General features: G+C 36.9%; 1 protein-coding gene across 1 annotated transcript in view; it reads right to left on the bottom strand.

The window, feature by feature from the left end:
- Positions 1-13,807, bottom strand: part of LOC135199665 (zinc finger protein rotund-like) — a 481,912-nt gene that overhangs the window by 186,668 nt on the left and 281,437 nt on the right. The window contains exon 3 of the mRNA XM_064227820.1: positions 8,916-9,113. Within this exon, the coding sequence (XP_064083890.1) occupies positions 8,916-9,113 (198 nt within the window). The remainder of the gene's footprint in view (positions 1-8,915; positions 9,114-13,807) is intronic.

Raw genomic sequence — 13,807 nt, 5'->3', positions numbered from 1 at the left:
CGGAAGGGCGACCGGCAGCTATTTCCCCCGACCCTCCAACAACCCAAATTTTGCAAGACTCAGCATCTTCCAAATCTTGGATCTAACCATCCGAAGCAACGCTAAACCAACCGTAGCAGCAGAAGCAGCAGTCAACCTAACCCGAACCAACCCAACCAACCAAACCGAAGAGCGATCGAGCGAGCGAGCGAGCAAAAGCCATTACTCGGAGACTCGTCAACGCGAAGACAGGCTACCTCGGCGGTCGCATAATATTAGCATGATAATGTATTTAAGGCTGACCAGAAGAAGAAAAGACGGGGGGAAAAAGTGGCTCCACCGGCGAGAGATACGCGTGCCCAGCCCCCGCCTTCCATGCTAAAGCCGACTAACTGTTTCTTCAAGTTTTTGTCGTCAGCACTTCACATCGGAGAGAGAGAGAGAGAGAGAGAGAGAGAGAGAGAGAGAGAGAGAGTTGGGGGAGAAGAGGAAGAAATTGCGCTTCAGTTCGTTTTCAGACTCTCGAAAAGAATGGTAGGAAAAGCGGTAGGAGTAGAGGGAGAAGTATGGAGAAGGAAGAATTTGCCCCTCCTCAGCTAGAAGAAAGGAAGGAAATGACTAGGGAAGAAAATGAGGAAAAAGGAAGAAATGGCCCTCCCCTCCCACATCCCCCCCTCCTTTAAGATGATAAACTCAAAATGGGTAGAAAAAAAATATATATATAAGATATACACTAGGCAAGTGAGAAGTAAGGGGAGGTAGACCCCATACCTTTTTTAGGCTTTATCTTCCCCAAGCTCCCAAATCCAGCAACCCCTCCCCACCTCTCATTCCTATCTCTACGGACCCAACCGAGATCACTCCCAAGCACCCTTTCGCTATCCCCCCTCCCCCCTCTCCCCTACTAAGCCACACCCACTTCGATTCATTGGAGGGTTTTCTTTCACATAATCTTCCTTTGAGGAGAACACCGGAACCATCCAAGCCTCATCGCAATCCGCGGCCGACTTCTCTCCGGACAGATCAACTCCAAAGTCGCGTTTTCGTGGATCTTTCAGCATTCTACAAATCAAGATTGAATGCACAAAAAAGCAGCATATTTTACCCCATGGTAAATGTTAAGAGAATATATAAAATTTCATTGTAGTCTCAAAATGACCGATAAATCTACAAGACAAATGCTCTCCTATGAATCACTATTAAATACACACAAAAGTATGGGAAAAGACCGCTGAAAACTTTTCATCAAATGAAACTTTTTCCTAAAATGATTTTCGTTCTGTTGCACAGGCGCGCGCACACACATACACACACACATTTCTGGCATTTCCGGCAACGACCCACCAAGCGAAATTCGGCAGTTCAGTCTTTTGCTGTACGTAGTTACGTTGGCTTGTATTTATAATTACTTTTATTGTCGTTGTTACCTGATCTCGCTGACCTCGTATCAGTCCAGTCTGCTCTCTCTAATGCAAACCGTATGTGATGATTACTATCCGTTAAGTGTCTTTTTTATCAGAACAACAACACACAGGATCCCACTTTCTTCATCACAAAACTTGTCAAATACATGAAGACATTTTGTCACACACACACACGCATACACACACACACACACTCCGATTGTCTTCACTTACTAAAATATATAATATATAATAATAATAAAGGAACAGCGGAGGAGGAGGAGGACGAGGAGGAGGAGGAGGTGGTGGTGAGGGTATCAGGGAGAGATGGGATGTGTTCCACTAAAGTCACGTCTCGGCCAGATGATGATGACGATGAAGGAGACTATCTCTACCATTATCAAAACTCTTGTGGAGAAGAAGAAGAAGAAGAAAGAAAGAAAGAAGAAGGAAGAAGAAGAAAGAAAGAAACTGAGGACGGTAGCACCGGTAAAAATGACGGGAAAAAAAAGACGCCACCAAAAAAAAAAAAAAAAAAACTAGTGTCAAAATCTGAAAAAAAATAATCCAGATAAATGATGGTCGATTTTACTTGACAACTTCATATTCCGTGACAATAAAAAATAAATGATTCTTTTTCAGAGTTTTGTTCATGTGACTTTACAGAGAGCGAGATTATTATTATTATTGAATAGTTTAGACGCAGACCACAGAGTCAAAATTCTAACGCTTTGTTTTGCGCCTGGTCAGAGAGAGAGAGAGAGAGAGAGAGAGAGAGAGAGAGAGAGAGAGAGAGAGAGAGAGAGATTGCTACAATGATTTACTCCACCATTTAAATTATTGTCTTTTTATTTCCGAGAGCAAATGTATACATAAATAAGTAATGAGAGAGAGAGAGAGAGATATTAATGGAATAATCTATCTCACTTTTTAAGTTCTTCGGCCTTTTGATTTCGAAGGGTAAATGTAAAAAAAATGAATAAATACATAAATATTCGTAAAAAAAAAAAAAAAAAAAAAATGGCGACCGATAATGCACAAACCCCGGGAAAGCCTACGGGAAAGGCACGCAAGAGTTGGGTTCTGATGTTCATTATTCAAGTTCATTGCCTTCAAGCGTGAGAAACTCAAACATTCCAAGGTTCGTAATTTCAAGTTTATTTTATTTCTTCATATTTACTAACAAGAAAAAACTCTAAAGATTCAATAAATATTTTCTATAACTTTCTCTTAAATACGTATATACTACACACACATAATATATTATATATATATATATATATGCAGACAGGAATTATATATATATATATATATATATATATATATATATATATTATATATATAAATAAAGACAGGAACCTCGATTCTAGTCACCCAGCACTTACTACTAGATAAAATTTAAGTGCCGGGTCGCTATTTTTAATGTAAACTTAGCTTGTGGTTGGATCTAATAACAAAAATAATAACAATAATATGTAAAAAAAATCCTGATGATTGAAAGAAAACACAAAAAAAACGAATAAGTGAAATATAACTGCCTAATAACTGCAGAGCTGCGTCTAGACAATCATCTCTCTTACAAATTTCTATTTTTGAATTACGGTACTAGATTAAAGTGTCTTTTTCTTCTTCTTCTTCTTCTTCTTCTTCTGGATTTAAAGAGCGAGGTTAATGGGAAATCAAGGCTTCGCGTCACCTATGGCAGGTACACATATTCGTAATTATTGAATTAAATTACCCGGCATTATCTTTATTAGGTTTATTACCAATTCTACTCCTCTGTTAACTATCTCCTTACTTGCCCTACCAACGGGGCCCCCACCCCCAGCCCCTCCCCCGACATCATTACCCACCATCCCTACTATTCAAAAGACCCTTAAAGACTTTTTAAGACTTTTTTTTAAGGTCTTTTCTTTGGCGTCTTCGTCCCATCTAAGACTTCTCTCTGTGAACGACTTCGTAAGACGTTTACGGCTTTGCTAATTGATTTATTACTGGAAGAGCAGTCGGCCTTTTTTTTTCTTTTCTTTTTTTAGTTTCCTTGGCTCTTCTCCTTGCTCTCTTTGGTTCGGGTAGACCTTTATGGGCCTAACTAATTCCTCGGATTTGCTTACAGGGTCAAGAGACTGTCCTCGGGTGGAGATCTGACTTAGAAGTTACCGAAAGTATACAGATACATCCCGAGTCCTGGACTCTACTAATGACTAACGGAAGCGAGATGATCTGTATACCAGTTAAGGAAAGTAAATTCTTCCAAAGATTAACAAAAATATCGCGTGTCTTTTAATGGCGGTCGACACCATACCATTACCTTCCCGACCGGCGTTATTAAATGCTGCATATATGTATATGTTTAGCCCAAAGATCTACAATTAATCTGAACCCCTTTCCTCGGCGTATCAGAATTTAATTTGAATACATTAAAATTTTAATGCGAGACGTCGCCATTCCGACTTCCTCTTCGAGGCAAAAACACATCGTATGGACGTCATGTCACAATTACTTTATTACCTTCATTATAGTTTTTCGTCGAATGCTAATAACGACAAAGAGCGATTACAGAATAGAATACAAAGACCTTTGATATATAAAACGAAGGAGGAGCAGGAGGGGCGAGTAAAAAGTCCTCATGAAAATAATGAAAAGAAATAACGGGAACAGAGAAAAATGTAGAAACATCACACCGATAAGAAGAACGATGACTCCATGAGTGATGCAAAAGCAGACTTGACGTTCCCATAAAAAAAAAGAGAGAGAGAGAAAAAAAGAATGACTTTGAAAACCACAAGAAATATGTAAAGACAAACTCAATACTGACTTATAATCAAGTGAACAGCTTCTACAACCCCGTTCGCTACATGATATCCTACTTCGTTTTAATTATATTTACCGAGAGGCACGAACTGATAGGTAAAATGGCAGAGTGAGTATTTTACCTGAAAAGCACATTTAATTGAAAGCTGTGACGCCTGAAAAGTAATTTCGTGTAAGGTGAGGTTCATACAGAATTGAAGAACAACGTAGCAATCGCAAGGATTTCTTAATATTGTTCCAAAATAAGAAAAAATAGAAAGGAAAAGAAAATTTACAAAATACATGAAAAATTTCCTTTATAGTAAAAATCATAAACAGATACTAAAGACAAAAATACTAACGAATTAAATTAAAATTCTCTCTCTCTCCTCTCATCAATTTATATGCATGAATTCTCCCTTTCCACCAGTAAAAAAAAAAAAAAAAAAAAAAAAAAACACACACACACACTGCAAAAAAACAACTCTGTATGCACGACAACTTGAGATGGATAACCTAAAGGGTATAAAAGAAGAACCACAGCGCGTGTTAAAGAAAAAAAAAAGAAAAAAAGTATTTCACCGAAAAAAAGATTATGAATAAAACATGTGCAAATTATGAAAAAGTAGCCACAAGCGGATGTCTATTAAATAAAGTTTTATGGTCGAGTCTACCGGAGGAAAATGATCCTTCTCTGGCTCAAGATTACATTAAGTTCTCAATATAATCGCCATGGCCAAAAAACCTCAAGGTAATTACGAAAAACTCTCTTTAAAATTGAGGATCACTATGCTACCTGTTTTTTTGCTTTCAATCTTCATTCTTATCCTCTCATACACGCGTTCGCTCGCATGTGCACAAGCGCACGCACACGCACACACAATATATATATATATATATATCATATATATATATATATATATATATATATATATACATTGTACCTAGATTTATTAACTTATCCATAAACCTTTCATTCTATTTTATTTCAGTTCTCATCGCTAAGAATCAACCTCCAACCAAACTGAATTTTCATTATCTCTGAAAAAAAAGGCTCGTTTATTTTGCTCACTTTAACTTTTTCTTTCATAACACTGGCCTGATACGCTATTTGCCAATCACGATAGCCTTAACCATTGTCCAAATCTTGTTCAATTCAATATTAATCATTAATCCAAGTCGACTAGTCAATAAACTCGAAAGATGTCAGTCAACTAGCATTTTTGTGATCCTATAATCTTGAAGTGTATTTGGATATTACATAAATCAGTAGCTCAACATACTATGAAAACTTGGATTAATGAGTTTTAGCTGATTTCTACCTTAATTTCTCCCATGTAGACTCTCTCTCTCTCTCACACACACACAAAAACCAAATTCTTACCATCGATTCCGTCACGTAACTACCGCGGCCTTGTTTAATCTCCTGCAGAAGTTTGTTCTTTAGTCATTCCTAGGAAGGTCTGACCGTCTGTTGTCTTTCTGTGTGTCTATCTGTCTGTCCGTCTCTCTCACAACCGCACACGATTACCTACAGCCGATACGGAGATGCACCAACTTGTGGAGGTTGTCCATCAATATCCTTGAGGTAAGTCCGTGTGTAGGTGTGCACACTCGTGTGTGTAAGTGTAAGCGTAAGTAGGATGCAGGAAGAAACGAGGTTATGCGATAAAGAAACGCTCGTTCCAGTTATGGTCCAAAAGAAAGTTAAGAAAAGGAAATGAGGTCATAGTGGCGGAATTGAGTTAAAAGAACTACGGATTGATTTAAGGGAAGGAAACTGAATTTCAGTGAAAGCAATTCAATAGAGCAGGGCGGATCCAAGTTAAAGAAATATGATGAAGAGGAGGAAATCGTATTGAGTGAGTAACACTGGAGTAGCAGAGAGAGAGAGAGAGAGAGAGAGAGAGAGAGAGAGAGAGAGAGAGAGATTACTGACACGTTGCATACTATAACGAACGCATACATTTAATAATAATATCCAGTTACAAAACTATTGGCATTAGCAAAACATGCCGACTCAAGAGAATCATATATCTCTGTAAGTAAAACCATAGTTTTGTATTAAAAGCAAGAGAAAATAAAATACTCTTGATATTATATTTAGAATGACGAGAACATTTCACGTGTATATAACATAGAGCACACCTACGGAAAGGGAGGGAGATTGCATTTATTTATCTAAGAAGATATGGAGATGCCTAGACCACCATGAACTTTTAAAGGGCAGCAAATCCAATTTCTTTTAAACTAATGAATCATTCTTCTGCGAAATTTAATCACATTTTGTTCACCTGTTATTGAAACATTAAAACACACACACATGGGTGAAAAAATAACTACTATGACTGATCACTTTTCGTTCTGCTAAAACAGCAACTTCGGTGACGATTTCTGGAGGATGGTGAGATCAAGGTCTATAGAATACCAGTATTCTACAGACCTTGGGTGAGATGATCGTCGTTACATCGAATTCCCTGTATATCTTACCCCTGTCAAAGTTCCCGTCTTTAACTTGATAAATACGACGACCGAAATTTGTAGTTGTTCATTTTGATAACTATATCGCAAGGTATAGAAATCTATATAGGTAAAGGCACTATAGGAATATGCTCCTGGACTAATTGGCTGATGTTACGGGGTATTGCTAAATGTTTGCAAAGGAATATGGCCAAAATAGATTATATAAGTTGGTAGTTCCTTGATTTATTTGTACCAAACACACACACACACACATACATATATATACATATATACGTATATATTTGTGTTTAATACACAAAATAAAGACTTAATCTGTTATACATTACACTTCACAGTCCAGCAGTGACTTATCATTGACTTTTAATATTTAAAAATAAATGCACCTGTACAAGCCCCTCAATCTCTGGCGTAACAAAATAGAGAGAGAGAGAGAGAGAGAGGAGAGAGAGAGAGAGAGAGGAGAGAGAGACTTGAACAGCCGACGCCCAGAGGATCCTTGCTTGCATCCAGTGCCACCCACGTCAATTTGACCATTCCATACATCTGCCATACGGTCGCGAGTCATCTGGCTCCTCTCTTCCCAGGAAGTCCTAAAGAAACGTATATGTAATTTTGTTTATATACGTGGGGAGGCTGTCGGCCGCCATTTCGGGCTAATCTAATACGGACTCTTTACGGAAATTCCCACTGGATCGGATCATAAACTTTTTTCTCCAGAATTCATTTGCTCATGCCATCCGGTTGACGCCGAGCGGATGTTGTGTTAATTATAAATATAAACTTGGAATTATGGGTTCCCCCTCCCGGAGGGGTATTCAGGGATGATAATATTATGATGATCTCATGACTAGGCGTCACGTCAGGATATAACTGTGAACGAATCTAATTATCATGCCGTGATAATAATAATAATAATAATAATCATAATAATAATAATAATAATAATAATAATAATAATAATAATAATAATAATGTTTTTTTTTTCACTTACATTATCATTATTCTAAACCATATTTTGTGAAATGAAATAAGAGACTTAAAATAGTTTTGATAAAAACAAGCATTTGAATATATGTAACGATAAACAGTGTAGTTATATAAAGTTAAATATTCGAAGAAAAAAAGGACCTTATGCAAACTAAGTATAAGTAGAGTAAATTAAAGTTAAATATGTTAATCAGATGAATTAAAAGTATGCTAAATAATGTAAGGTACAATCGTCATTCTACAGATGTTTAGCATTTGTACTCAGTACATAATATATATCAAAGATACTATAGAGTCTAAAATATTATATATATATATATATATATATATATATATATATATATATATATATATATATATATATATATATATGAACACCGAAACTATTCTGCTCGTCGTATCTATTAATCCTCGACTTTTTTAAACACATGCTACCTTTTAACTTATTCTTAGTTTAATCGCAATATTTCGATATAATTATCTCTACATTTCCTCAGCTTGACGTCGCCTCTCTGAACAGTTGTGAAATCGCCAGAATAAAGTCCAAACATAAAGGACTTTTGCTTTTAGTTATAACAAAACATCTGCCTCTGCTAAGTGATTTCTAATTATACAAAAATACAGAATAAGAATGACATTCTTTTATATTATGAGAGAGAGAGAGAGTTATTAGAATGCCAGTTCTTTTTAAGATATTTCTTATATATATATGAGAGAGAGAGAGAGATGAGAGAGAGAGAGAGGAGAGAGAGAGAGTGGCAACAAATCCGCTGGCCCGACATTAACGCATGCGGTTCCAATTAAATCCGTATGACTTTCCGTATAAGTCAGTCACAAGGCTGAGAAACCGTCCTAAAGAAGAAGAAGAAGAATAAGCATAAGAAAAAGAAGAAGAAAAAAGAAGAAGAAGAATCAATGGTTATCAGCAGACATTTTGAAATGAACGTTGCGGATACTCGATAGGGTTAAGAAGAATTAACAGAAAAACGTACTTATAAAATTACATAAAAAATGTTAATTCCCTTTGCAAATTCTTACTTAGCAACTGTGAAGCGTTGGCTCCCCTCATATAATACATGTAAGACGACTTACATAAGTATAAAGTACTGTGCTTCATATAATTGTACCATGCATACCAATATATATATATATATATATATATATATATATATATATATATATATATATATATAATATATATATATATGAAAGAAAAAAAAATTATTAATGATAATAATAATAAATACTATTCGTGGCAGCAGCACTTACCTCGACTCCATTCCACATATAATGCACAGCATCGTGGTGGGGGTTGTTCATGTGCTCAGCCATCACGCTCATCCAGTGGACGAGCCCCTGCGGGGCCGCCTGCTGGGAAGCGGGGGGCGAAGACCCACCCACGCCGCCAGCGACCCCAGCGCTTTTGTTGTGTGACCCCTCCCCTCCTGGAGGCCACACCAGCGCCGCCTGAAAGAGAAAGAAGACAGAGATGCGTCTTTAGGATGGGGATTTCATTTTTTGTTGGTCAGTAGACATTAATAACAATAATAATAACAATAATGCTTGAATATGAAGGTAATAAACGAACGGACATTCAATTCAAAGCAAGTATTAGGAGAAAATAGAAAAAAAATATGCAATATGAAAGTGGTATACATAAAAATATTTGAAAAAACCATAAACATGGTAAATAAAAACAAAGAAAAAAGGTAAATATCACTAAACAGAAAATAAAGCAAGTGACATCCACAAGCTAAACCATAAATCTATCGTTTCACCTCTTTCACCATAACACTTGCAATAAGCTCTCTCTCTCTCTCTCTCTCTCTCTCTCTCTCTTTTATACATTCCTGAGAGCCTCTACGAAAATGCGAACCGATCATATTTTGCGCCATGATGAAAAAAAGTGAAAAATGAAAGCGCAAATGCATAATGGACGTGAATTAGTCTAATCGCATTTCTACAATCTCGCATTGATTATCATACGCAAACAGCATCTTCCTCCTCCTCCTCCTCCTCCTCCTCCTCCTCCTCCTCCTCATCATCATCATCATCATCATCATCAATATCATCCTGCATTTCGGAAAAGACGGAATACCATTTTTGAGTGGAGCTTCGGAATAAGCGGGACTTAAGAGGCGCCACCGCAAGGGCGACAATCGCCTTGAGCCTCACAAGAGAACTTCAAAGTGACACAGAAAGTCAAATCTTCTATCCCGGGGTCAAGGATACTCGATGCAAAATTGAAGAAAAAGGAATGCAGAGGATCTGGGTAATTGGTCTTAAGATAACAAACAAAAGATATGCGAGGACTTAATTAGGGTCAAAACAACGAAATCAAGAGAAATAACATGGCACCATATCAGTGATGGTAAGTGACTGCCTTAGTAGTTATGAACAACACATGAGAGATATTATGACCTAATTACCATAAAAACAGCCATTAACACAACAAAAATTAAACAGTAATAGGTATTGTTAGAGTACAAAGAGTGACTGTAAAATTCAGTACATACATTATTACTGCGACAAATAGCTTCTAAAGAAAAAAATTAAATGTTACTCGGATAACGCAAACAGAACAGAGGAATCAGATCTGAATATAACAATGCATGAGGATACACAAAGACTTCAAATGAGACTTGCTAAATAAATAAACCAAACATGTCTTTGCTACGTTTAGTGGAAAATGAAGAATTAAATTTGACTGGTAATGTAACAGAAAGAATAAAAGACATGGATCGAACGCCATCCAAAGCAGAGAATTCTAAGGAAGGTTGCGGAGGATAGCGACGCCACACACCACATCCAGATCTACTGCCTTGAAAAAATATACCAAAAAATTCTGAGGAAATGCTTATTACTGACTCAAACTTCCTCAATGAGATTACAGGACCATTAGATGAGATCAGAAGATGGAACACACATAAATACACACGAAAACTACACAGGAAAAACACACTTACGTTCTCAAAGGCGCTCATGCACAAACATTCATATATCCTTGCAAACGCGCAGTTACAAACAGTCGCACATTTTCTAATAAACTCAGAGGTCGTCGTGATTACTAAGTGCAAATAAAGCTGACGCTATCTTTCCATATATCCCAAGATAATTAGATAAATAAATAAAAGAGAGAGAGAAAATTTGGTTATCTAGAGACATTTATAGTTTGGAATTCCAGTTACACTATCAGCTGCCATATACATACATACATACATACATACATACACACACACACACACACACACATATATATATATATATATGAGTGAGTGTGTGTGTATGTATAACATTAATATTACATGTTTGATATATGTATATATATGCATTAAGGAACAAATGTCCTTTGATATCCAGTTCACTCTACTTCGGAATTAATATATTTTCATATATGTTAACCGAAGAGGAATTTTTTAGTTGATAATAATTACGTCCTCTCGTGGATTCGAACCAGCGGACAGAGGAGAAACCAGGACTTCAGTGACGTTCAGTGACGATAACATCACTGAAGTCCTGATTCCTCCTCTGTACCCTGGTTCGAATACACGAGAGGACGAAATTATCAACAAAAAAATTCCCCTTCGGTTAACATATATGAAAATATATTAGTTCCGAGGTAGAGCGAATAGGATGTTAAAGGATACTTATAGTTTAATGCATATATAATAATATAAATAAATATATATATATCTTATAATTATTAATAATATATATAGTTAAAATATTAATATATTATAATTATCATTATAATTAATAATTATTAATTACTATATATATATACACACACATACACGTATTCGCACTTCAGATATAGAATACAGACACTTCTTGTCAGACAACCACATCTTTTTTACGTTGATCAGTGCTCCGTATGCAACATACTGCAGTCCATGTTACTTCGGACAGACACCCTGTAACAGCAAGCAACTTGAATAACTTATCTGATCCCTGACGGCTGAAGACCCGAAGCTTCAACCAATCGGCTGTTTAAAGCCAAGGTCTTGGTTAAAACTAACACACCTCTAACATTCCAAAATCAGGTTTATTCGTAATTATCATGTCTGGTTATAGGCTGCTGGTGCAATACGTCCGGTGCTGAGGTGAGGGCCAAGACCCAAGCTTAATGTTGGGAAATTAAAGGGTGGGGAGAAAGCAATTTCTCTCTCTCTCTCTCTCTCTCTCGCTCTCTCTCTCTCTCTCTCTCTCTCTCTCTCTCTCTCGCAAACTCATATCATCCTCAAAATTAATTACATTATTTTCAAGAAATTAAAAGACGCAATTAAAAGAGCAATTAATCTTCTCTCTCTCTCTCTCTCTCTCTCTCTCTCTCTCTCTCTCCTTCTCTCTCTATCTCTCTTTTCTCTCTCTCCCCCCCCCCCCCCCCCTCTCTCTCTCTTTTTTCCCCCCTTTTCCCGCCTTTCCCCTCTCTTTTAAATTTTTTTAATATTTTTTTTTTTTTTTTTTTTTGTTCTTTACAAAATTAAAAGATACGTAAAGAGCAACCCTTCTGTCTGTTGTTTGTCCGTCTCTCTCTCACTCTCTCTCTCCCTAAAACACACACACACACACACACACATGCACAATGCACACACATGTTCTTGATCTATCTAGAAGTTCCTAGCAGAAAAGTACCACTGATTGCAGGGCCCATCTCCCAAGATCATCGTTCTCCTTATCACTTATTTTCATCTCATCTCTCCTAATTACGTTTTATCTCCGTTCATTAGGGCAAGCCCACAATAATCCCCAGCTTCCCACCTACACGATCTGCATAAGCAGATTCACTCGATCTCTCGTGGAGCTATTGTTAACCCTGCTTTATTCAAGTAAGAAGCCAGAATTAATGTATACTCGCTCGACGTACTGAAGCAGTAATTCTCTCTGGTGTCTGACGCCGGTATCAAGTTCGGAAGGAATGACTGAGGTAAGTGACGTCTCTCGTCAGTTTTTTTTCTGGGAAATAGTTTCAGTAAATAAATAAATAAATAAATGAGTAAATAAATAACTGATATTTTTCAAGTTTTATAGTAAATCACTTGAACCGGCAAAAAAGTAACAAAAATATATAAATAACCATGTCTTTAAGATATCTTGTTCTTTAATTATCTCTGAGAGAGAGAGAGAGAGAGAGAGAGAGAGAGAGAGAGAGAGAGAGAGAGAGAGAACGTCTGTAGGTGGCTTTCGAAATATGTTCGTTCTGAAAAGCTCGGACATCATCCTCCTTTATGTATCGGATGATCGAAATAATTTACATAACATGACAGAAGTGAGGTGTGTCACTCTTCGGCGAGTGTTTACGGCAGAGAAAAAACGCTCATGGAGTTGAGCGTCATAAGGCACGATATTGGATGACATGAATGAAACAGCAAACCCCAGAAAAAAAATTAATATATAAAAATAGAGTGCTGTCTGATCGAAGCTAAGTGATTGAATAAATCAAGGGGTTAGACGATATTTAATGAGATGTACTGAACAAAATATATTAGTAAACCATAATAAAAAATCTAAAAAATATACAAAAACTGATTCTGAAATATGTTAACATCCGTATTAAAGGCGTTCGGGCCTAATTGTGACCTACTGCCGCTTGCACCACGAATGAAAAAAAATGATAAAACTATGTAAAAAAAAAATCCTAACACCTTAAACTAATAATAAGATAATAATTTCTTAGGAACAGGTATAATTTATGCAATAGTTACTGTAAAAGTTCAAGCACCGGAAGTTATTAGAGGAGACGAAGACTTACGAATAAAAATAACTATAACGGCGGATGGCTAACCAAAAATAAAAATAAAATGTTAAAAATTCATCTCTCTCTCTCTCTCTCTCTCTCTCTCTCTCTCTCTCTCTTCATCAGTGACATGCATCATAAATATAGATGACTTAAATCCGGCAACTCCCTCCACCAAGCTAAGAGTGCCAAATCACACAACAGCACATGAGTGCCAGGCAGAGTGCCTCCGGAGAAACCGTTTGTAATTAAACACCTTCTGAGTGCCATAGGAATGTTCCTTTGTCGGTCGTCATGAGTGGCACTACACCCTTTCTAACCCCAACGCCCAACATCCACCACACCGCCAAACCTCCTCCACCTCCTCCTCAACAGCTAGCGAGATCTTTCCCTTCCTCTCTTTCTCTGCAATTTTTTTTCTTTC

This window comes from Macrobrachium nipponense, chromosome 26 (genome assembly GCF_015104395.2).
Source record: "Macrobrachium nipponense isolate FS-2020 chromosome 26, ASM1510439v2, whole genome shotgun sequence".
Classification (NCBI taxonomy): domain Eukaryota; kingdom Metazoa; phylum Arthropoda; class Malacostraca; order Decapoda; family Palaemonidae; genus Macrobrachium; species Macrobrachium nipponense.
Note: the sequence above shows the minus strand (reverse complement) of the source record. Positions and strands in the feature narration are given on the sequence as shown.